Source organism: Rhinoraja longicauda, chromosome 3 (genome assembly GCF_053455715.1).
Source record: "Rhinoraja longicauda isolate Sanriku21f chromosome 3, sRhiLon1.1, whole genome shotgun sequence".
Classification (NCBI taxonomy): domain Eukaryota; kingdom Metazoa; phylum Chordata; class Chondrichthyes; order Rajiformes; family Arhynchobatidae; genus Rhinoraja; species Rhinoraja longicauda.
Window position 1 is genome coordinate 39,601,206 of NC_135955.1, and position 21,848 is coordinate 39,623,053.

At 41.2% G+C, this 21,848-nt stretch overlaps 1 protein-coding gene and 1 pseudogene across 1 annotated transcript in view; both read right to left on the reverse strand.

The window, feature by feature from the left end:
* LOC144592242 (uncharacterized) overlaps nt 1-11,727 on the reverse strand; it is a 27,526-nt pseudogene extending 15,799 nt beyond the window's left edge.
* A 4,919-nt stretch (nt 11,728-16,646) lies between these two features.
* The window catches only part of kcmf1 (potassium channel modulatory factor 1), a 99,448-nt gene continuing 94,246 nt past the window's right edge, over nt 16,647-21,848 (reverse strand). Inside the window, exon 7 of the mRNA XM_078396926.1 lies at nt 16,647-18,548. Within this exon, the coding sequence (XP_078253052.1) occupies nt 18,287-18,548 (262 nt within the window). The 3' untranslated portion in view covers nt 16,647-18,286. The remainder of the gene's footprint in view (nt 18,549-21,848) is intronic.

Genomic DNA, 21,848 nt, shown 5'->3' on the forward strand with positions numbered 1-21,848 from the left:
CACATAACACACAACCACAAACACTACATCATATTTAAACTACAATTAAGACAAAAACAATAAAAAACACAAAAGACAACGGACTGCAGTCTAGCCGCAGCTGCGAGTAGCTCCATTCTTAGCCACATGGACATAATAGGACAAATTGTCTCTTTTGCGCAACAAATTTCGAATGATTTCAATTTTCTATTAAAGGGATCGTCTTTAATTCTATTCTATTCCACTCCGTTTCTAATGGACGCCCTTTCCTCTAGGAGATTGAGATCAGGAAGATTAAAGAGATTCGATATGTTGATGAATACACTATCTACCTTTTACCAATGATTGGTTGCAAACCACTTGGCTTGGTATCTCAAAAGCCCAGGAACAAAGGCCACTGTAGAAAGTGATAGACATTACCCGGTCCATCATGGAAAATGACCTCCCCACCATCAAAGGGATCTGCAGGAGGCACCACATCAAAAAGATCATCAATATCATCAAAGACCCACACCAGCCTGTCTACGCTCACAACTCACGACTACCAATGGAAAGAAGCTACAGGAGCCTGGGAACTGGAACCTCCAGGTTCAAGAATAACTTCTTTCCAGCGATCATAAAGCTCTAACTACTTCAGCAACTATGATCAACTATGGAGTTTGTTTTGGTTGCACCATGTACTTCGGTTTTGCACTATTATGGTTTTGTTGCCTAGTATTGTTGATATTAAGTATCGTATTACTGTTAATTGTATATGTCTTTGTGTTATTGTATTGATGGGCCTGTAAAAGGTGGCACGGTGGCACAGCGGTAGAGATGTTGCCTTACAGCGCCAGAGAACCGGGTTCGATCCTGACTACGGGTGCTGTCTGTACGGAGTTTGTACGTTCTCGCCGTGACTGCATGGGTTTTCTCCGGGTGCTCCGGTTTCCTCCCACATTCCAAAGGCATACAGGTTTGTAGATTAATTGGCTAGGTATAATTATAAAATGTTCCCAGTGTGTGTAGGATAGTGTTAGCGTACAGGGTGATCACTGGTCTGCACAGACTCGGTGGGCCAAAGGGCCTGTTTCCACGCTGTATCTCTAAACTAAATTAAAGTTGCAGGAGGTAAGGATTTCATTCTTCTGTTGCCAGTACAAGACTAGAAGCACTATCCCTCCCCCTCCATCTATATATCTCAGGATTTTAATAGGAAACCCTTGAGGTGACATACGTACTTGAAAGCTCATTACACGATTGAAAAGCTTGGTTTTGAAATGGGCCACTCTCCCTCTGCACTCTGTGCCCTGCCCTCTAATCAAGTGGGAGATGTATTTGCTTCTCTTTCAGCAGAAATGTTAACTTACTTCTGTGATTCAGTAGGATAATCCAAACATTTCCAGCTCTACCATGGCAATAAACAGATGTACAGAAAATCAGAACATTATTGACCTTCACTGTCTTCCTGAATAAAACTTCTCAGTTGGAAATTGTGGTTATGCTTTGTAAGCATTTATAAAATAAATGTAAAAGGTACCTAGCTCGATGTCCAGGGAAAGACCTTGTCTTTGGTTGGTTATTTATCTGTACCTTCAGCACAACTTGAGTTTAACAAAACCTATAACTTCTCCAGCAACTTAAGATAAGAACAATTATCATCAAAACTGCACGAAAGGGAAACAAAAAAACCCTGTGAGGGTATCCCTCCCAAAAAATATGAATAAGTGACAATTTGATTTGATAGAAAAAGACCCTCAGGTTTCCATTTGAAGCTTCATTAAGAGTTACACATTAGGGGCTTCTTGACATAATCTTCTGATGCTGAGGAAGTGGTAGCTGCCTTTAGGATAGAATGTCCCACTTCTTACAAGATCATTTACCCGACCCGCAACAGATAATGCACTACCAATAGATCAAAAAGTAATCAGAATGTGCAAAGTACAAATGCACTTTGAGGTCAAGTTCTTCCTTTAAAAGCACAATCTGAATAAAAAGTCACAAAGTGGAAACACATTCTTCACGCAGTCCTGACATCTCTTCCAACTATGCAGTATCTGATCCTAAATTTGGATTTTGTCCGAGTTCTTTAGTAAACTATTAAGACAAAATATTTTACAAAAGAAGTGACTCAGCAGCAATGAGGTTTTATGGACCTTTACACATTGAACGGAGAATTGATAAAACACATCTTTTGATGCTCCTGAACACATCATCAGTGATGTAACCTGGGTGTTTCGGGTCTTTCAACATCAGACACCCTCGCCCGGGCGACCCAGCCGTGGTTGATTAGACCACGACGTGTTCAGGTGGTATTCGCTCCTCCCCTTGGACCTCCTCTCCCGATCCAGAGCCATCTCAAGGCTTTCTCCGCTGCCTCTGTGGTGTTCTTGATTATCATATCATATCATATACATACAGCCGGAAACAGGCCTTTTCGGCCCTCCAAGTCCGTGCCGCCCAGTGATCCCCGTACATTAACACTATCCTACACCCACTAGGGACAATTTTTACATTTACCCAGCTAATTAACCTACATACCAGTACGTCTTTGGAGTGTGGGAGGAAACCGAAGATCTCGGAGTAAACCCACGCAGGTCACGGGGAGAACGTACAAACTCCTTACAGTGCAGCACCCGTAGTCAGGATCGATGATTGCTCTTCTCCTCTCCATTCCGGTGATGCCCAGTGCACTCAAGGCTTTGTAGAGCGATTGCCCTGCAAAACCTCTACAGCCAACCTCGATGGGCACACACCTTGCCTTCCAGCCCTGCTTATGGCAGTCTATGACCAGCTCTTCGTACTTGGTCTTCTTCCTCTCGAGGGCCTCCTCCACACGGTCCTCCCATGGCACTGTCAGTTCCAACAAGACGATGTTTTTGGTCGCCTCTGAGACCAGGAGCATGTCTGGCCTCAGGGTGGTCATGGCGATGTGCTGTGGGAACTTCAGCTGGTTCACCAGGTCTACAGAAAGCTGCCAGTCCTGCGCAGTCGCCAGGATTTCCGACAGATTTTTGACTGCTGTGGTTCTTGGCAGCTGCACTTCAGCCTTCACGAAGGTGATCATCTGGGTGGTGGGGTGAGCTCGTCTGCAGCTGCTGATTCCTACGCTGATGCTTCTGCAATGGGTTTCAGAACCTGGTCGTGGTGCCAGGTGTACTGGCCCTGCCCAAGAGCCTTTGGGCAGCAGCTCAGGATGTGTTCCAAGGTCCCCTTGCCTGAGCATTGCGGACAACCCAGAGATTCCCCTTTGCCCCAGATGAAGAGGTTCGATGGGCTGGGCAGAACATCGTACACCGCCTGGACTAGGAACTTGATACGCTGTGGTTCAGCCTGCCAGAGCTCAGTTCATGTGACTTTTCGGTCCATGGCCTGCTCCCACCTTGTCCAGGCCCCCTGCTGCCTCAAGCCAACCGCTCTGCTGGGCCTCACTTCCTCCACCACTGCCCTCACTTCCTCCTGGACCAGCCTGTGCCTCTCCTTCCCCTTGGCCTTGTCAAACTGCTCCCACCAGGATTCTATGGCGTATCCAAGACTCTGCTTGCAGCACAGCTTCACCAGCTCTCCACTTCCTCCCAGTTTTCACCTCCACCCCTGCCTGAGCCACCTTGGGGTCGCTGGAGTCCCTGTACAGCATCACCTCTTTGGCGCGAGTCACCTTAAACTCCTCCTCCAGGGTGTTATTACCGTAAAGGGCGATGCTGCTAAGGCTCCTGGGCAGTCCCAGCCACCTCCTGAGGAAGCTGCTGACTTTCCTCTTCAAGCTCTCTACGATGGAGATTGGGACTTCATAGACAAGCAGTGGCCAGAGTAGCCTTGGCAGGATACCATGCCGGTAGATCCACTTGCCAGGAAGCCCTGACCAGTACACCGCTCTCAACCAGCTCCTGACAGGTTGCTTGGACTGATGCTGAATCCTTCAGGCTGCTGTTAAACACCTTGCCAAGACTCTTCACTGGCCTTTCGGAGACAGTTGGGATTGGCGTTCCTTTGATGCTGAAGCGGAACCTGTCCATGACTTTGCCCTTCTTCAGCACCGGTGACTTCGATTTTTCTGGCTTAAACCTCATCCTTGCCCATCCAATCAGTTTCTCCAACTCTTGCAAGATCCACCTGCCTCCCGGCATTGACTCAGTGGTGACAGTCAGGTTGTCCATGAAGGCCCTGATTGGTGGTTGGTGCATTTCTGGCTTGGTTTGAGGGCGCCGGCACTCTGGTTCAGCAGACTTGACGATCATGTTCATCGCCAAGGCAAAAAGGATCACAAAGATGGTACAGCCTGTGATGATCGCAACCTCCAGTCTGTGCCACTCTGATGTTACTGTCCCTGCTGTGACTCTCATGCTGAATAGTCCAGAATGAGATTTGCCACTTGGCCCGGCACATGATGCGTGGCCATTGCTGTCTGGATCATCTTGAACGGGATGGAGCCGTAGGCATTGACCAGGTCAAGCCAGAGCACTGTCAGGTCTCCCTTGTTCTCCCTGGCTTCTCGGATGAGCTGGGTCACCACTCCCATGTGCTCTAGCCACCCCGGCAATCCAGATAAGCCTCCCTTTTGCACTGAGGTGTCGATGTAGCCACTGTTGGAGAGAAAGTTGGTCAGCCGCCTCGCTACTATAATGTTGTACCTAATAGAATTTGTTTTAAAGTAGTTATGAAGACAAGGACTGTCCCATAAGGCCCTAAATTGGGGAAAGGCCAAGTTTGGAGGCATTAGGCAGGAACTTGCAGAGGTCGACTGGAGGTATTTGTTTGCAGGTGAGGGGACAGCTGGCAAGTGGGAGGCTTTAAAATGTGAGATAGAAAAAGTACAGGGACAGCATGTTCTTGTTAGGGTGACAGGCAAGGCTGGCAAGTTTAGGAAACCCTGGTTGACTTTAGAAGAGGAAGTATTAGAAATATTGGCTCAAATTAGGCTGGATAAATTCCTGGGGCCTGATGGAATCAATCTCAGGATGTTAAGGGCAGTGAGGGTGGGCGGGGGTGGGGGGTTAGATTGCTGGGGCTATGACTGAGACTTTGCATCTGTGTTAGCCATTGCTGAGGTACTAGAAGACCCCACCACATCTAATGTTGCACCTTATTAAAAAAGGGCAGTGGAGATTAACCTGGAACTTTCAGACTGGAAGCCTCACGTCTGTGGCGAGGAAGTTGCTGGTGAAGATTCCTTGGTACAAGATTTACCTTCACTTGGAAAAGCAGAAACTGATTTGGAGTCAGCTTAGCTTTGTGAAGTGGATATCATGCACAGATCCGATTGAGATTTTTGAGAAGCAAACTGAGAAATTGGTAAATAAAGAGCTGTAGACATGATCCACAGAACCTTTTGATAAGATCCTGTGTAATCGGTTGTACAGAAGATTAAGGCACAATGGATCCGAGATTTGTTCTGCGGTTATCTACTGAACCCTGCTGGCTGTATCTGGTACTTTGCTGAAATGTGCTCTCTGCTGATCACTGCCTTCTGGGAACTTGCAGATTTAGAATACAAACTATTTTCATGAAATGAGAAGTTGAGTACATCCAGGAAAGTTTTTTCAAACAATATGTAAGTGGCCCCATGGCAGAAGAGGTTATACTCAACCTCTTAGGGAACAAGGCTGGACAAGTGGTTCAAGCACCACTGGTGGCACATTCAGATCAGTGCCATAACCTTATTAATTTTAAAATATTTATGGTAAAAGATAGAACTGGTCCATAAATTAATCTCCTAAATTGAGGAGATAGCATTAGACAGGAACTTGCAAAGGTTGATTGGGAGAAACTGTTAGCAGGTAAAGGGGTGTATAGCAAGTGGGAGACTTTGAAAAGTGAGATTGGGATATTTCCTGTTGGAGTGAAGAGCAAAGCTGGTAGAATTAGAAATCCCTGGTTGATGAGAAATATTGAGGGCCTGGTCAGGAAAAAGATGGGTAACGTACGGACAACTGGGATCAAGTGAATCCCTGGAGTATAAGGGATGTTGGATTACACTCAAAGAGGAAATCAGGAGGGTATAAAGGTATCCTTGACAGAGAAAGGAAAATCCTAAAATATTCCATAGGTATATGAGCAAGAATAACTAGGGCGAAAATCGGCCCCATTAAGGATCACTGTGTTGGAGCCACCAGAGATGAGCAAGGTTTTCAATAAATATGTCTCATCTGTATTTAGCATGGAGAAGGTGATGGAAGGTATTGAATTCAGGGAAATGAAAGATGAAGTCCTGAAATGTACTGATATTTGAAAGTGGTAGTGTTGGCAGTTTTGACACACATTAAAATGAGTAGATCTGCAGGGTCTGACCGCATGTATCCTAAGACAATGCGGAAAATAAAGGCAGAAATATTTGTATCTTTATTAGCCATAGGTAAGGTATAGGAAGACTAAAGAGTGGCTAATGTGGTGTCTTTGTTTAAGAAGGGCTGCAAGGACAAGCCAGGAAATTAGAGTCCTGGGAGCTATCATCAGTGGTGAGAAAGTTACTGAAGATGATTCTGAGAGACTGGATCTTTCTGCATTTGGAAAGTCCAGGACTGATTAGGAATAATCAACATGGCTTTATGCACGGTAAATCATGTATCACACATTTGATTGAGTTTCTTTGAAGTGGTGGCCATGAGGATTGATAAGGGCAAGGTGGTAGATGTTGTGTACATGGATTTACTAAGACATTTGACAATGTCTTACATGGTAGACTGTTTCAGAAGGTTAGATCACCAGATCCATGGTGCGTAAGCTAAATGGATACACAATTGGCTGGTGATAGGAGTCAGAGGGTGGTAGTAGAGGTTTGTTTTTCAGATTAGAAGCCTGTAACTAGCGTAGCGCAACAAGGATGAGACCAGGGTGGTGTTGTTTGTCATATATATTAATAATTTAGGATGAGAATAGCTGTGACATGTTCAATAGGTTTGTAGATGACATCAAAGTTGCTGGTGTAGTAGATAGTGCAGAAGGTTGGCCGAGGTTACATCAGGATCAAAATCAACTTAGAAAGTGGGCAAGGGAATGGCAGGTGCAATTTAACACAGATAATTACAAAATGATACATTTTTGGAAGTTAAATCAGGGCAGGACCTAGAGGAGTGTTGTACAAAGGCTTTAGGGTACAAGTATATAACACTCTGAAAGTGGTGACACAGTTAAATATTATGGTGGTGTAATATAACATACTTGTCTTCATTAGTCAGGGCATTGAATATAAAACGTAGGACACCATGTTACAGCTGTACAAGGCGTTAGTGAGACAGCATATGGGAGCATTGTGTGAAGTTCTGGTCACCATGCTAAAGGAAGAATATGACAGTCCTTTCAGGTTAGGCAGAGGTTCACTTGCACCTCCTCTAACCTCATCTACTGTATCCATTGATCAAGATGTGGACTCTTATACATCAGCGAGACCAAATGTAGACTGGGCAATCGTTTCGCGAAACAACTTCGTTTAGCCCGCCTGAACCTACCCGATCTCCCAGACCATTAATTCTCCTTCCCATTCCTACACAGACCTTTCTGTCCTAGGTCTCCTCCATTGTCAGAGAGAGGCTAAACACAAATTGGAGGAACAGTATCTCATATTTCGCTTGGGCAGCTTACAGCCCAGTGGTATGAATATTAATTTCTCTCACTTCAGGTAGCCTTGGCATTCCTCTCTCTCTCTCTCTCTCTCTCAATCCACTCAAGGATAGCGGAGTGAGGGGGTATGGGGAGAAGGCAGGAACGGGGTACTGATTGAGAGTGATCAGCCATGATCGCATTGAATGGCGGTGCTGGCTCGAAGGGCTGAATGGCCTACTCCTGCACCTATTGTCTATTGTCTATTGTCCCCACCCAAGTTGCACTAGCTTCTCGTTTTCACCCTACAAACAGCTAACAACGGCCTGTTTCCTTTATTGTCTTTACTTTTTTGCATATCTTTTATTCATTGTTCTTTATCTCACCATATCATTGTCTACATCTCTCATTTCCCAGAGATGCTGCCTGTCCCACTGAGTTACTACAACTTTTTGTGTCTATCTTTGAAGAATATCATTAATCAATTAACCTCAAGACGGTGCAGGAAAGATTCACAAGGATGTTGGTGGAACTGGAGGGCTTCAGAAGGGACTGGGTAGAGTGGGTTTTTTTCCCCCTGGAGTGAAGAAGGCTGAGCAGTGCTCTTATTGCAGTTGATGAAATCATGGGGGCATAGATAGAATAGACTGTCAACAGTATTTTCTTAGGTTAGTGTAGTCTAGAACTAGAAGTCATAGGTTGAAAGTAAGAGAGAAAGTATTATAAAGCGACAAGATTTTCCACAGAGGGTAGAAGCATGCTGCTGGAGAAAGTAGCAGAGCTGGGTACGATTTAAAGGACATTTGGACAGGTACAGGAGTTTAGAGGGATCTGGGCCAAACACAGGCAAAAAGGTCTAATCCAGAATGGCACCTTGATGATTTGGGCCAAAGAGCTTGTTTCAGAGGCATGGGGCTGCTGAAAAACTGAGATCATGACTGATCTGTGATCTGACTCCATGATCTAAATGATCTGCCATAGATTGAGATGAATATAGTGCCAGCTGATGGAAAGTTACAAACCTCCAACACCCTTTGCATGTATAAAGTGATCCTAACCACTCCATCTGGCTCTTTTTATTTTAAACAATGAACCCTACTCTAAGCTTTCTCAAACTGACAAAATATTTATTTTTAATCTGTTCATCCAAAATTACTGAAAACTTTGGTCACATCACACACTAAGTTCCATATTATGTCTTTTTTATAATTGAATCCTTTGTGTTCAGTACCATGTAACAGACCATTGTTTGTAGTTCACTCCAAAAACAATATATCCTTCCTAAGGTGTAAAGCCCTAAACTTCACAGACTACTCTAAAAAGCCACTCCCGAATGACATCCTATAGTTTTCATATTTTCTTTCACCACAGCAAGCACTTTTGCCCATCAAGTCTATGCCAGCTCTCAAAGTGAAACCACTAATCCCATTCTCCCATTTATTCCCCTGTAAACTGTTCTCTCACGTTCTCATCAACTCTCAGCTGATAATCCTACTGGTCACTTGCACTTGAGGTAAACCAGAGTGGTCAACTAATCTTCTACAGAATCAACTTCAAGCTCCTCCTATTCACGTATAAAGCCCTAAATGGACATTCCCCCCCCTACATCAAAAATCTTCTAACCCACCTCTCTAACTCCAGGTCTCTCAGGTCGGCCGACTTGGGGCTACTCACTATCCCGCTGTCTAGGCTTAAGCTCAGGGGTGACCGCGCTTTTGCGGTTGCAGCTCCTAGACTGTGGAACAGCATCCCTCTGCCCATCAGAACTGCCCCCTCCATCGACTCCTTTAAGTCCAGGCTCAAAACCTTTTTCTACTCCCTAGCGTTTGAGGCTCATTGAGGAGGAGCTGTGAACTGTTTTGTATGAGCTGTTATGTTTACGTGCTACTGTATGTTTCATTTTTTCCTAATCAGAGTACAGCACTTTGGTCAACGTGGGTTGTTTTTAATGTGCTATACAAATAAAATTGACTTGACTTGACTTGACATCTGAGAAGGAAGAAAAGGTAATGGGAAAGTGAATTAAACAGACTAATCAAATGACTGAAAGAAAGGAAAAGAGAACAAAGAATGAAAAAATAATTTCCTTGCATTAACAGGAAAGCTTTTTCAGGGTGTTTGTAATGGTTAAAATAAATTTAGTGTTTCAACTGTTAAGACTGACAACTTTGAGGAGAATTAACCTACACATTCCAGAAACATTTAAGACTAACATATGTTCTAGAACATTGCAACTATAGTTTTGCAATGTTATTTAAAATATAAATATCCTGTCCTCATTTCCATCGATATTTTAAGAACGCATTGATCCTGCAAGCCAGATATCTAATATTGAGACCAACTTCCATGTTAACCGGAGATTCATAGAACGTTATAAGATAAAAGTAGAAAAAAGCTCAGGGCAACCAGACAGCAATCAAGTCATCCTATTTTCCTGCCTTCTCATAGGCTTGTATATTGCAGCACAATGTCTCTCATTCAGCACTATGTCTCATTTTCTTTTGCTTGGGCCTCTGGAGGGTCTGTTGCAGAGTCAATGGTGCTGCTGTGACTGACATTAGCTATTCCGACGACATGTGGTGCTGTTGAGCTACAATTTTACTATGATTCTCCATGCTCCACTAGTTACGGGTTTCTGCCAACTGATAGCTGAAGAAGAAATCTACTTTATGTAACATTTTTTACTTGACACGTTTTGCTTTAATTATTTAACAAAGTGTACACGCTGTAATTGCTGAATTCTTGCAGAAATTTTAGCTTTTGTCTACAAAAACTCATCATGTTAATTGAAAGTTGTAGTATTAAGGATATGGCAAGCAGTAATGGTTTACATTGAGTTCTGAATTGTGAAGCCAGAGGAAGGAATGTAGGGGGAGGGGAGAAATAGGTGTGAGTCTAGATGGGGCATTGGAAAAGTAGGGGGCCCCTATCAGTATGCCTCCTCAATCAGTAACTGCTTGGAGTCAGTAGTCTGGGCGATGTTCAAGAACTCAACCACAGACATGAAGGATTATTCCACAGTTGTTGACATTTCGATAAGGAAATGTAAAGGACTGTGTTCCTATTAAGACGGAAGAAGGGCCTCAACATGAAACATCACCTATTCCGTTTCTCCAGAGCTGCTACCTGACCCACTGAATTACTCCACCTTTTGTGTCTGGTCATATCAAGAGTATCCTGGTATTCCCTAAGCAGATGTCTCAGATGAACCAGGAGATCTACAATCTCCTGACGACCAGATCCGCAGCATTCAATTCAGGCGACCCAGAGTCATACAAGGAGTCCAGGTATCTCTGAAATCCTCTCGCAATTGCAATAAGACACTTTTGTACTTAACTAGATGCTCAAATGGATGTTGATTCTCCATTCTGCACTGGCTCACATTGACAACAGGAATGCATGCATGAGGCTGCTATCCATTGATTACAGTTCAACATTCAACACCATCATCCCTTCCAAACTCATCATCCAAATCAGGGAATTACGTCTCTGCTCTTCTGCATACAATTGTTTCCTTGACAGACTTCAATCAGTACAGATTACCAACACCTCCTCCTCCCTAGGGTCTCAAAACATCACTCGAAACATCACTCATTCCTTCTCTCCAGATATGCTGCCTGCCTCGCTGAGTTACTCCAGCTTTTTGTGCCTATCTTTGGTTTAAACCAGCATCTGCAGTTCTTTCCTACACACCTCCTACTCATTGTTGACCATCAGCACAAGGGCTCCTTAGGGTTGTGTGTGCAGTGCCCTGCTCTTTTCTAGTCCCTGGGCGTATAAATCTTTGATGAACTATTCTGGGCAAAACATATTCCTCAGAAATGTGAGATTTGGCACGTCGCAAACCTCTACAAGTGTAAGGTTGAAAGCATACTAACTAGTTGCATTACAGCCTGGTTTGGTATTTCGAACCTCAAGGGGCTTCAGAAGGTGGTGGATATTGCCAGGTCCATCACAGGTACTGATTTTTCCCAGGATTCTTCAGGAAGCGCTGCTTCAAGACAATTAATATCATGAAAGACCCACACTACCCTGGACACAGGTCTGAAGAAGGGTCTCGACCCGAAACGTCACCCATTCCTTCTCTCCTGAGATGCTGCCTGACCTGCTGAGTTACTCCAGCATTTTGTGAAATAAATACCCTGGACACACTCTCTTCTTGCTGCCACCATCAGGACAGTACAGGAGCCTGAGAATCGTGACCTCCAAGAACAGCTTCTTCCTATCAACCATCAGGTTCTCAAACCATCCTGTACAACCCTACCTTACCACCTAACCATTACAACTTTGCACTACTATGGCTGCTTGACATACTTTCGCATTTACACAATCACCTGGTTTGCTTAAAATAACTGATAATTAATTGTAGATTAACTGTGGATGTTGCATCTAATATGCCTGTAAAGCTGTAACAAGAATTTCATTGTTGTTTCATTTCCGTTGCATATGACAGATAAACACTCTTGGAACTTTTAACACTGGATGATGAAAAAACACATTGCACCCTGTACTATTCAAGACATGTCAGAACATTTGCTATCCTTACCCATTACACCTTTCATCCTTTTAAAAAAATTGGTAGGCCATTGTCCTTGATTCAATACATCTTGATACCCTAACAGCTGAAAAGATTAAAAGGAAATATTTTATTTCATTGTCAGAAGCACGAGCTCGAAGAATTATTGAAGACAGTCTTTTGGAATTCACATACCAGCAAGATAATATTTATTCCCTCCAGTCCTCACGATATTGTAAGGCAAACACATCAAATCGGACTCAAATCGTGTGATAGAGTGTAACAGGTTCCCTTCCCAAAAGGACATTAGTGAAATAATTGGGATTTTTATAATTATACAGCAGCTTTCATGGTAGTTTATTTTTCTGGGAGAGGGTTGCAAAGTGCCCAATTTATTGATTTTATTTGGAATTAAAAATAAAGTGACATATTATGTTACATTAAAGTGATGCAACAAATTGGACTACCCAAAGATGGAATTTAAAAAGCATACTCAAATCCTATTTGAAATAGAATATTTAGCAATGTATTTAAATACATAGTTGACTGCATCCTTTTAGGAAAATGAATCAATTCCTTCCTTTCAAAAAATCTTAAATTCAAAAGAAAATTTCAATATTGATTCTTTAACTAAAGGTTCTTTCATCCTTTGTTCTAGGACAGACGAACATTCAGTTCATTTGAGTCTATGCAAGTGACTAAAATACAGCATCTCATCTGCCCAATTCTCGCCGTTTAATTATTTTCACCAGCCTATTCACTAGGTCTTCCACATACCCTTGTTAAGTATGTCCAATTCTCTTTCAAAAAGTCCTGATTGATCCCAAATCCACCAGTCCTATTGGCAGCAACCTCAATGTCATAGCTGTAGAGCACAAAACAGGCCTTTCGGACCAATGCATCCATACCTATCAAGATGCCCAATCTAAGCTAGTCCCATTTGCCTGTGTTTGGACCATACCCCTCCAAACCTTTCCTATCCATCAAGCTGTCCAAGTGTCCTTCAAATGCTGTTATATAATCTGCTTGAACCAGCTCCTCTGGCAGCTCACTCATATACCCACCACCCTTCAAGTGAAAAAGTCGCTCCTCAGGTTCCCATTAAATCTTGCCCTCTCACCTTAAGAGTCCCTGGTTCTTGATTTCCCTATCCAGGGTTAAAGACTCATTCACCCTATCTATTCCCCTCATGATTTTATACACCTCTGTTAGATCACCCACCATCTTCTTGCGCTCCAAGGAATAAAGTCCTAGCCTGCCCATCCTTTCCCTGTAACTCAGGCCCTCGAGCAACGCACTTGTAAATTTTCTCTGCACTCTTTCCAACTAAATGGCATCTTTCCTTTAGCAGGTTGACCAAACCTGAACACAATACGCCAAATGGGGCCTCACCAACATCTGTAACATAACGTCCCAACTTCTGAACTCAATTCCTTGACCGATGAAAGCCAATATATCAAAAGCCTTCTTTACCACCCTATCTATCTGTCAATCTGCCAATTTCATGAAAGTATGTACCTGTGCTCTTAGATCCCTTTGCCTTTAATACACTCCTCTGGGCCCTACCATTCACTGTGAAAGTCCTACCCTGGTTCAATTTCACAAAATGCAACACCACTAATTTAACTACATTAAATTCCATTAGCCATTCCTCTGCCCACTTTCCCAGTTGATCAAGATCCTGCTGTAATTTTTGTTAACCATCTTCAATGTCTGTAATAATAATATATATTCCTTTAAACGTCCCACACCGGGGAAATTTACAGTGTTACAGCAGCAAAGTGGATAGCAAGAGATCATTGATTATAAATAAATTCATTATAACACCACTTACTTTAGCATCATCTGCAAACTTACTAATCAGCAATGGGCCCAGTGGTTTCTTGAAATCAAACTATATCCAGCAACAAATTAAACTACCTCTAGATTAAAGTTGAGTCAGTAATTTTCTGCCATCTATGAATGACTACAGTAAGGGATCAACTTTAAGTCTTTGTTTTAATTATGTGTTGACATATTTTAGTGCAGAAACAAGTTATCATTATAAACAGGGAAATTTCATGCGAGATTTGAAATAAACAGCACATACTAGAAATATACAATAGATTTGCCAATCAGTCCTGATCTATAACTGATCATGTAGTAGGATGCTACAACAGGGTGACGTTGCGTGAATCTGCCTCCACCTGCCATCAATACCTATAATACTTACATTTCATCTAAACAATATTAAGCAGGCAACTGGAGTTTGCAGCTTGGAAATATGTGAGAAACCTTAGACTAGGAACAGGCTCTGGGGAAAGGCAAACAGTTAGCAGCTGGAGCATTGTTGAAAGAGTGGGAGGTTGGAGGAGAGCAAGGGAAATTGGGGGGGGGGGGAATTGGAAAAGGGAACAGAGGGAGGAGATGAGAAGATGCATTGAGATGAAGATAGGAGCGAGATGTTAAAAGGGGGCAAGGAAAGGACGTCGATATTTTTGTGCATGTTTGTAGCTAGAGTGCAACCCCAGATTTAAAAATCATGGACAAGGATCTTTACTCATTTAGTGTCAAGAAAGCACATTATGCTCAACGCCAGCCAATTAATCAGCATCACCAGCAGCTGCGAGCTTCCAGATACAGGATTAATGACGTTTACATTTTTAAAATGTCTTCAGTCTTTATCCAAAGGACAGCGATTCTGACATAAGGGGTTTCAATTTATATCTGAACATCTTGGCCACCTTCCATTTTCAATGATGCTTCTATCAACTCTTCCAATTTAAAATCATTGGAAGCATACTTTCCAACCTCCCGAACCCAAGTTTAATTACCTATAATCACTTTCCGTTTTATGTCATAAGGAGTAACATTTTGATGAAACAATTGAATAAAATCAAATGAAAGACAATTTGGTTTTGAGTAATCAAACCAAGAATTACAATATTATGAAAACTTACTCTTCAAAGATGCTATCTATCCTGTTGATTTTTTTCCAGCATTTTGTTTTGATGTATTTTACAATCCTTTGTCTTTAAACAATTTTTATAACTATTCATAATTAAAGTCAAACCATTGGGTTTGTGAAGGAGCACCAACAATTGAACAGAAGGCTGATGAGAAATAATGAGAATGCTACCTAACTAACCTAGACACTGGTATAATTCTGGACTTTAATAAGTCATTAAATGACAAAGATTAAATTCGCAGAGCAAACTTACCTATGTTAAGAAGCTATTCGGGATCTTCTCGCATGCAGTACACATTAAAAAAAACTTTGCCTACTTTATTGGAACAATTAGTAAGAGCCATGGAGAACAAAGAAAATCAAATCCATTTGTGAACTTCAGTTTCACAAGAAATATTTGATCCATAAAAAAATATTGGACAATGCTTTATGTATTACTTATTCATAAAGGTGCTCTGAGAAATTTAAAAGTATGTAGATAAATGTCAATGCTCTGTATACAAATCGCAATAATCAATTTACTTGATTAAAAATTAACAATAGTTGGCTAATCATTTTTCATAAATTGTTTTCAGCTTCTTTTGTTGAAGCATTCAAAAAAAATCACTGCAGGCAAGGGGCATCTTCATCCCATTTCAACTCATTTGTCTCAAATCAAGGAAGCCTAGATTGCTTCCCTGAACCCCCACATTCCGCAATTACCCTTTCTGACTTTTTTCATTCCTTCTCCAGGCCCAGATTTTATTATTTTCATTCTATGCATCACCAGCCCTTTGAGCAGAAATTTATTCAACATTTTGTAATTTTAAGCATACCATATTGTATGGGTTTTGGGAAAGTGTTACAATGAAAAGTCAGGTTATAATAATGTTTTCCTTTCAAGAGCATTTTGGCACCTATTTTCAAAATAATTTATCTAATTAGTCTTCACGTTTACTCTTTATAAAACATTATACTATTTTCCAGATTGAAAATTACCCACTACTTGAAAATTAATACTATATTGTGTCCAATACATCAAAGTTTCCCAATAGTCAATGACTCGCCCAATGACCAACAATCCACAATTCCCAATTAGGCTGTTAGTGGGCTAATCATTTTCCTAATGTATTATCATTGAAATTCTGATCATTTTGAGTAGCTTGCTTACATGGAAGTTCATGTTCATGATACCAAAGTTGATAAATTTACATAAATTATTTCTATCTGGGCATATTACTGCAAACAGTGAAAATGTGACTAAGAATGATGGTTTGAATATTGTAGTTCTAACTTGGTTGGCACAACTTTATTCCACCAGGCATTTGTTGTTATCCTCAGCTTTTGACAGATGACCCTGTTATATAAATTGCTTTATAACTCTCCATGCGAAGTAGTATCATCACCAGTAACATAAAATAGTTGATGCTGCTTGATTTCTTGGGCATGTAAAAAGTTGAAAAATTATATAAAACATGTTAATTTTATAATTTATTTAATTACAAGCAAAGTTAATTAGCTCAGACTGCGTTCATGATAATTCCACAAGATAGAATGAGGTGGGCTAATTTTTAAATTTGATTTTTATATATAATGCTCAGAGTATTCTTGTTCATTTCCCCAAAAAATAAAGTGAAATACCAATTTGAAATTTCACAAGAAGTGCTAAAAAGGTTTATTGCATTAAAATTAAAGTAAATCAATAAAACCACTGTGACCAGTTTTGCAAAATTCTGAATGCACTAATGAATTATTTTTCAGAAGGCTTGATTTTTTCGTTACTGAGAAATCTAAACCAGTGATGCGAAGGTAAATGCACGGTGAAGTAGACATAAGCTTTGAGCGTAAAGAAAGACGATCAATGTAGGACTACTGGTAAAGTCATGAAAAGCTGTGCGCAGTTTTATTTTCTTTGTATTCTATCTTTACATTCCAAAAAAAACGCAGTCCCTGGCCTATAACCATTATGAAAGTTTTCTCACAAATTCATTGTACATCTCATTTCTTTTACATATAGGATTAATAGTTTAGGCATGTAGGTGGCATGATTTCATCAAAAAGGCTAATTTTCACTTAGGAAATCAAAAGATAATAAATAAAAAGGTGCTAACTTTAGCATTGAGACTTCAAATTCTTAGATATAATATATATACTGCACACAACGTGATACCAAATCCTCAAGCTCTCCTGATGATAACTCTCCACAACTATTTTAAAGCATACAAATGTGAAACCTTTATAGTGTGTGTGTGTGCGCGCGCGTATGTATGTATGTATGTGTGTGTGTATGTATGTTTGTATGTGTGTGTTTGTTTTTGGAGAGAAAGAGAGAGAGAAAGTGAGAAGGGGAAGAGAGAGAGAGAAAGATCAAGTGGAGATTGGGGAAGAGAAATTAAAAGCTTTAAAAACCCTAGCAAAATAGATTCAAGATCTTTTTTTTCAAAAAAAGTGATTAAACAAAAAAATATCTATAACTAGACAAAGCAACTAGATCAGCAATATTTAACAAAATTAAAATCATTACAACAAAATAGTCAAACAAAACGTATTATTTTTCTTTTCTTTCATCTAGGGCAAACTAACAAGACCCAAATGTATTAAAGTCACTACACACTTGCAAATGGGCCATGTCATCTTCTGGTGTATCAGGAATATGGAAGGAGAAAAAAAAAATACAGCATTCAAAAGCTGAAATGTTACAAGATGATTCAACAGTCACCATGGCAATGGTAGACTCAGAACATTAACCAAGGATGGCATTGCGGAGCTTGCATTACAAGCACCATGAAAAACAGCTGAGTAATGAGATGTTCAATTATCCATTATTCAAGAGCTACAACGCGTTTGAAAAACAAGCTCTTTGTGATTGCTAGTCATTTCTAGACAGGTAACCTTTAAATATCTTTTAGGAAAGCTTTGGGATTTTCTTTTTTTGAAATGACAAGGCTACTAAAACTCATGCACTCCGCAAAAAACCTCATGCAGTAGTTAAGGTAAACCATCCAAGCAGTTTTATTCATTAATATTCATAAATACACACAGCAGCTTCATTAGAGATTTTTCAATTTGTTTTCCTCTTCGGTTGAATGTGGAGTATTAGGAGAGCCTTTTGTATGGCAAGGTACAGGAAGCAGAGATTGCCTCTGGCACTGCTACCTACATTTACCTGCTAGAAGTAAAAATTAGTAAGTGGAATCAATTATCTTATTTTTTTTCTTCCTTGAATGTACACAATGTAACAAGAGTGACAGACCTGAAATTACAATCACCAAACAAACCCAAAGATAGCTGTTGTCCACTTTCATTGGCAGTTACAGCACAGAGGACATTGTCTGCAAAGTGGGACATCATCAAAGAGGATGTGGCGGAGGCTCATTTCCTTTATTACTCTCTTTTAAATTTAGGTTTTCTAAAGCAACATCTAAAGGCATAATATCTACACAGCCAATAGCACCAAAATCTGTGAATTCCCCTCGCTCATCCTCATCTGAGGATGAACTTTCTTCTCGCATCAGGGTGGAGAGGAGAAGCTCCTGCACAAACAGGCTGTGGTCTGCTCGCTCACTTTCCAGTGATTGACGTTCTCCTTCAGACATCTTCGGCTCATTCAACCTGTTGATAGCACAAAAATATGTTTTATTCACTGACAAAAAAATGTTTGACACAAACTTCAAACTTCAGATTTGCTTCAACCAAATTTTCTTTGCCTGATCAAATGTTAATCTTAAAGCTTCGTTTTACACAACATTGGAAGATTCCCTGGCAAATTCAGGATTCAAACCCACATTTCTGATTGCTTTTAAAATGAAGAAAAAATAACTTTTCATTACAATTTAATGGTCAACAGATTGAATGAAACAAGTAACTTTGCTTCTCAAAAAAAAAAGTGCAATCTCATCAGAGGATACCTGCATTTCTGGTGAAATAATTTTCAGAACTAAAACTACTGCAACTAAGAAAATAAATCAAATAGCAACTGGCATATATTAAGCTTCTATCCAGAATTATCCTCCAGCAACTTTTAAATAGGCTGAACAAACTGCTTTAATCACCAAAATAAACATACAACAGAAAAATAAAGCCAGTGGTGTCCACCAATTTAGTATTGATTCAATACCTGCAATGATTACAATAAAATTATTCATTTATTTATACATCGATATCAAATTAATACTAAAACCTGAATACATTATCACACAACAATAAAAACTTTGACCTGTTAAGGTACATTTAGTGGCCATTTGGCACATCAGGTGTATTCCAGAATATGAATCCTATCCGTCCTTTTCACTCACTCTTTCCTCATAGCCCTGCAATTATTCTTGTATCTATTCAATTCACTTTTGAAAGCCCTGATGGATTCAGTTTCATGACTTGCACAGGCAATTAATTCCAGATTACAACTAATCTCTGCATAATATGTTTGCCTTCTATCTTTTGGCAGTAACATTTTTAAATTTAGTCCAGAAACGATCAGCTTCCTTCTAATCCTATGTCATAATCTACATTAAACATTTTCTCAATCTTCTTTATTCTGAAAAAAATCTTAGCTGGATGTTTTTTGCGTACCAGTGAAGTCTTAATTTAATGACAAGGTGGTCCAACTGAAAGCCAGGCTCTGCCTCATAGCCCGAGCAAACACACATGTGCAGACACAAACACTGCAAGCACATACAAGTAGGTTATGAGCCATTCTTTCTATATGAGCCACACAACCTTTATTTAAACTTTTCTTTTCTTCAATCAGATTTTGCACCTATGCCACTTCTCCTAAATACCTCCCTCAGTCACCTCCTTCCTCTTCACTCAAATCATTCCCCTTTAGCCAACTTCCTTTTCCTTTCCTTCTCAATCCCCTAACTCAACCACCCTCCCCCAAAATGTACTTCCAGCTGTTGGCATCTTTGAAGCACAGCAACCCACACACATGCACGTTATCCGTTGTCTTCAGGTCCATTCCCTGACTGCCTGCCTGCCCGTCCTAGCAGCCATGCTTCCCAAAACATAATGCTTAGTTTAGAGCCTAGAACCTCCCCTTGAAAACCTTGGAAGAATCTTCAGCCACTGATCCTTGCAGGCATAATACTATCTACCAATACTCTGCAGATGGTGAATCTTGATGCACGTGCCCAGTTGATGTATGCTATTCATTCCTCAGGGGTAGGAACATCCCAATCAGCTGCCAGCATAATTCAGCATATATACAATGACTAAATCCATGCTATCCATTACCAGGAGTCAAGTCTCTGAGAAGGAATATAACACCTCATCTACTAGTGTAATCCCTAGTCCATCACCAAATGAAATGGAAAAAGAGCACTTGGGAGAGCATTAAAAATCTCAAATCTACTTATTGGAAACATGCAGAAACCCAAAGTACATGTTAGAAAGAGCACACCATCTCCCACACCAACTCCATCTCCCCCCCAACCCCCCTCCAATTAAGCACCTCCCACCCCATTTTTGGCAAAGTCTGCCAGTCCCACATTAGATTTTTTTAGATTTAGAGATACAGCACGGAAACAGGTCCTTCGGCCCACCGGGTCCGCGCCGCCCAGCGATCCCCGCACATTAACACTATCCTACACACATTAGGGACAATGTTTACATTTAATTAACCCAGCCAATTAACCTACATACCTGTACGTCTTTGGAGTGTGGGAGGAAACCGAAGATCTCGGAGAAAACCCACGCAGGTCACGGGGAGAACGTACAAACTCCGTACAAACGGCGCCCCTAGTCAGGATCGAACCTGAGTCTCCGGCGCAGCATTCACTGTAAGGCAGCAACTCTACCGCTGCGCCACCAATCCGCCCTGCCTTAGCTTAACCAGCCACCTCACAACCCATAGAACAAGTGGAAGCTAGTCAATCTCAAACCCAAGGGATTCATTGAGGGAAAGACCAAGACAAATAGGAGCAACACTGCAGCTGAGGACTTAGCCTACAAGTAAGCAGTAGGAAAGAACTGCAGATGCTGGTTTAAATTGAAGGTAGACACAAAATGCTGGAGTAACTCAGCAGGATAGGCAGCATCTCTGGAGAGACGGAATGGGTGACGTTTCGGGTTGAGGCCCTTGTCTTACTGTCTCCGACTACATGCTATCTCTGTCCCACCCATTCCCCTGACATCAGTCTGAAGAAGGATCTCAACCCGAAACGTCACCCATTCCTTCTCTCCAGAGATGCTGCCTGGCCCACTGAGTTACTCCAGCATTTTGTGTCTATCTACAAGTAAGCAGTGTACATTGAAAAAATAAACAACACCAAGGGAAGTACTTTAAATGTCATACATGAAGAGCAATGCGAACTGTTTAAAATAAAATCTACAGAAGAAAAAGGAGTGACAGACCAGCTCAAGGTAAAGAATAGGTTTAACACATTGATTTAGTAGCCGATTTGGATGTCATGCATACACAGACCTGAATCATTGCTATAATTCTCTCTGCCTTTAACACCATTATACCATCCAAACTTATCATCAAACTCGTGGGACGTGGTGTCAGCATTCATCTCTGCAACTAGATCCTCGACTTCTTGATCAACAGACCCCAATCAGTGAGGAGTAGGGGGACAAACATCCTCTACGATAATCCTCAACACTGGTCCACAGTCCCCTTCTATACTCCTTGTACACCCACGACTGTGCGGCCATGTAAAAATCTAGATTTGTTTTTCAAATTCAGATGACACCACCATTGTGGGCTAGATATCAAATAGTGATGAGATGAGCACAGGAAGGAGATCGAAAACCTTCAAGAGTACAGGAAGGAGACAGAGAACCTTCAAGGCCCAGTATTATCTTCTCCCCATAAACAGAACTGCCCTGGCAGACCCATTGTTTCTGCTTGTTCCTGTCCTACTGAATTACTTTCCACCTACCTCGACTCCATCCTATCCACCCCCCCCAGTC